Here is a 3956-nt window from a genome sequence, read left to right as displayed (position 1 = left end):
GGAAAGGGCTCAGGAGGTTCAGCCCATAGCCAAGTCCAGCCTGGGATCTGGGAGTGGGCCTCCATTTGCCTCACTCTGAGATAGGAGGCTTTGCCGAAGGCTGGGACTCAGCCTAGGGTCATAGGTCATTCTAGGGTCAAGATTTAATCTGGGGCAGGTTCAGGCCTCTGGGTCAATCAAGAAGATTAGAACAAGAGAGGGCTCAGCAGATGCGCCTGTTTACCATAAGGCTGGGCTCTGGCTGGGAGCCACATCCCCAGGGTAAGAAAAGGGAAGTCCGCCATTGGGGATTCTGGGAAATGTAGTTTGCTTAATTGCTTGTTGTGCTGCCTGCTCCCTCTGCATTCTGGGTATTGTAGTCCTGGACCGATATGTCAGTTAGTCCGCTTTAAGGGCCGGATATCAGATCTATTACAATTGGTTAGATGGATTGTTTATCAAATTACATCCGGGATCATCTTTATAGTGATTGATGAGAGTGGAGGCGGGATTAAGCGATATCAGCACTCCCAGTCGGAGCGGTGCTGTCCATTTGGTGTCGTACAGGGGCGGGTTTGTTAGAAGACAATCGTTGACTGGTCGGGCCGGCTGGAAAAGCCGAAAGGTCGGCCCCCATTGTGGGGCGATTGGCTCTCCAGTAGGCGGGCCTGGCGGCGTCAGAGGCGGTATCAGGGGAGGCGGTGGTTCCAGAGATGGCAGTGAGCGAGAGGAGGGGGCTCGCCCGCCGGAGCCCGGTGGAGTGGGGGCAGCACCTACTTCTGCTCCTGCTGTTGGGCTGCTGCTCTGGGCGCATCCACCGGCTGGCGCTGACGGTGAGTCTCACCGCGCGGCGGTCGGGGGCGGGGGGCGCAGCTTTGTCCCGGAGAAGCCTCTGGCTTGGAGTGGCCTCGTCCAATTTCACCCGCTCCTTACGTGGGATGGAGCGGTCCGGCGCCCCACGTCCCCCTGCTTCCAGGCCCGGAGTGGTCTCGTCTGAGGAGCTCCCTCTGTCCTCCGGATGGAGTCGCCTGGCTGGCCACGCTAGGGGTGGGACTTCATCTTTGGGGACGCTTCTTTCCCCCTCTCCCCCCCGCCGCCGCCGACACTTAGCCGTCTAAATTTTGGAGATTGCTTTGGGGCGCAAGGACCCTTGGCACTGCCCAGGGGAGTCCCCGGGGGTGCTAGAATGTGGTCCTCTGGACATTCATTGGGAGCTTGGGGGTTCAGTTCGAGATCTAAAAGTTGTCCAGCGGGTGAGGTCCAGACACCAAGACGAATAACTTCGCTTCCAGGGTGGTACTCACTTAGTGGGGGTGCCTCTAGGTTTCCCGGGTTTTCTCTTCCTGGACTCAGAACAGTGGCTGGAGGACCCGGAGCCACGCTGTCTGTGCCTGGGATTGGTGTGGGGACAGAGCCTACAAGGAGGCTCCTGCAGCCTCTCCTGACACCTTTTGGAGCTGTCCTAAATAAAGAGATGCCAGGAGTGGGGCAAGGTCCTTAAGGGAGCCTCATGCCACAGCCCTAGGGCTGGGCGGGCTGAAAGAACTCTGAATTTCCTCTGCCTCCTTGGTGTCCGGCAGGGGGAGAAGCGACCAGACATTCAGCTGAATAGCTTCGGCTTCTACACCAACGGCTCTCTGGAGGTGGACCTGAGCCTGCTGCGGCTGGGCCTGCAAGAGACCAAAGAGAAGACTCCCCTGGTGAGGGGCCTGGAGGGGTTTCCTGGAGGAAGGCGAGGTGCACAGTGTCCAAGCCTTCCTCTCCCCAGTCTGGATTCACATCCTGGCCTCCCACAGCCCCTGTTCCTGCAGTCAAAATGAGTAGCTAGCATTTACTGAATGCCCACTGAGTTCCAGGTACCATGCAAAGCAATTTCCACGGGACTTTTCCCTTGTAGCCACCTTTCAGGAATGCTTCAAAAACGTTACACCCGTAAAGCCAATTTTGCAGGTGTTCACACAGGCTCGGAGGTATGTGGCTTGCTCGGAGTCACAGACCCTGTATGGAAATCCAAGAGTGCTGGGTTCCAGAACCCAAGGCAGCCAGCCATAAACACTTTATTTGATTTTTTTTTTTTAATTTTTAAATTTTTTTTTTTTACATCATTTTAATCGAGGAAAATAAAGTGGGCTAGGTCCAGAGGACGTGCTAAGGTCTCCCTGATGAAGGGACACCCAAGTTGGAAGTGACGTCCAGGCTGAGTACCACAGGTTGGTTAGGCGTTAAGGCAAGAGGGTTGAGAGGTGTGGGCAGGATGGGTCCTAGGAGAATTCGTTGAGTAAATGAGATCTAGCACGTGGTAGGTGTCCAATAAGTTTGAGATTACGTTTCTGTTTCTACTGAAAGGGGTAGCTTGGGGGTCCCTGCTGGAGCCCCTCACATCCTCCCCCTTTCTTTCTGCCTCCCAGGTGGGGTTCAGCCTGACCCGGGTTCGATCTGGCAGCATTCGACCCTCCTCAGTGAGTGCAGGGGGTGGTGGGCAGGGAGTGAGGAAGGGCTAGGGTGCTGGGGGCGGCAGGGAGGGGGGCCATTTTCTGCATCCAGGAGCCCCAAGACCCCTTTTCCAGAGTGGGGAACAGGAAGGAACCCTCCCTTGCAGAGTGGGTAGGGAGGAGGCAGGGGGACTGGGTCGGTGGGAGGTGGTAACCAAGGCTCCCTCTTACCCACTCCCCAGACCCAGAACCCCAACGACTGTCCTCTCCAGAAAAACAGTAGCAACCTCCTGGTTCTCTTCCTTATCAACACCAAGGACCTGCAGTGAGTTGGGGGGCCAGAGGCCCCCCTAAAGATCCATCATTTGTATTTTCCTGGGAGCGATACCCACAAGAGCCGACCGGGTGGGATGAGGCACCAGCTAAAAAGAACTTTGCCACTCTGAGAAAGAAAGCCACTGGCTCTTTAATGTCCCCTTCAAGCCTTCTGATTATGACAGGGAGGGAGCACAGGGGTCCCCGGGGAGTGTCGAGGTCTCAGGACAGAAGGTCTGGCCACAGAAGGGTGTTGTGAGGATCCATAACAACCATTCGTACTTGTCGAAGGCTTTCTATGCACGGGACAGCTGGGTCTGCTTTACTCACCGCCTCCTTAAGCTGTTATTAACTCCACTGTAAAGATGAGAAAACAGGCCCAAGAACTGGGATTTGGACCCAGGATCCAATGGTTCCTCTGTATATACAGAGATGTTGCCTGTGTATATGTACGGTGGTTTTTAAATAAGGTGCCAAATAAGGTAGAATGAGCGAGTCCTTGTCACAGGAAGTGACAAATCCTTGCTGGTGCAGGCAGTGTGTGGATGTGGCAGCCATCCTAATAGGTGGTAGCCAGATGCTAGAACTTTGTGACCACTGATTCAGTCCAATGTCAACCCCCAGAGGGGAGACCCAGTGGGCCCAGGGGCCCATCGAGTCACTTGACACAGGTGGCATGCCTGACGGGAGCCGTTAGCCTCCCAGCCTCATCTACGCCTCACCCTCCCCCTCGCCCCAGGGTCCAGGTGCGGAAGTATGGGGAGCAGGAAAAGCTGTTCATCTCCTCTGGGCTTCTCCCTGAAACACCCTCGGAACCAGGACTCCCGAAGCCAGAGCACATGGTCACCCCCAAGAAGGACAACGGTGAGGCAGGCTGGCTCTGTCGAGGGGAGAGGATGGCAGGGCTGCTCTGCGCATCCTCCTGTCATTCTGCTGTCCTTCTGTCCATCCATCTTTAAACTCATCCACTCCTGCCCTCCAGGGACCACCACTGTGCCAAACAAGGCCAAGTCAAAACCTGCAGGATCACAAGGAGACCAGCAGGTTGGAAGGCAGCCTTTGGTGGGGGGATGGGGACCCGGGGCTGCTGATGCTTGATTGGGGGCGCTCTGTCCCCTCAGGGGAAGGACCAGGAGCTGGTGCTGGGCCTGGGCCATCGCAACAATTCCTACAACTTCAGCGTGAGTGTCTGAGCACCTGCGGCACACCCCCCCCACCCCACCCCCGCCG

General features: G+C 56.4%; 1 protein-coding gene across 4 annotated transcripts in view; it reads left to right on the top strand.

Annotated features, from left to right (window-relative positions):
* The first annotated feature begins 638 nt into the window (after positions 1–638).
* Positions 639–3956, top strand: part of GPR108 (G protein-coupled receptor 108) — a 6862-nt gene continuing 3544 nt past the window's right edge. Inside the window, exons 1-7 of one of the 4 annotated variants that reach the window (XM_025043554.1) lie at positions 639–812; positions 1560–1679; positions 2388–2438; positions 2654–2736; positions 3466–3590; positions 3709–3770; positions 3854–3907. In XM_025043554.1, the coding sequence (XP_024899322.1) occupies positions 693–812; positions 1560–1679; positions 2388–2438; positions 2654–2736; positions 3466–3590; positions 3709–3770; positions 3854–3907 (615 nt within the window). In that variant the 5' untranslated portion in view covers positions 639–692. Of the gene's footprint in view, positions 813–1559; positions 1680–2387; positions 2439–2653; positions 2737–3465; positions 3591–3708; positions 3771–3847; positions 3908–3956 lie in introns of all 4 variants that reach the window. The other 3 variants (XR_003044915.1, XM_025043552.1, XM_006904149.3) reach the window with 3 other exon arrangements.

Source organism: Pteropus alecto, unplaced genomic scaffold, assembly GCF_000325575.1.
Source record: "Pteropus alecto unplaced genomic scaffold, ASM32557v1 scaffold30, whole genome shotgun sequence".
Classification (NCBI taxonomy): Eukaryota; Metazoa; Chordata; class Mammalia; order Chiroptera; family Pteropodidae; genus Pteropus; species Pteropus alecto.
Note: the sequence above shows the minus strand (reverse complement) of the source record. Positions and strands in the feature narration are given on the sequence as shown.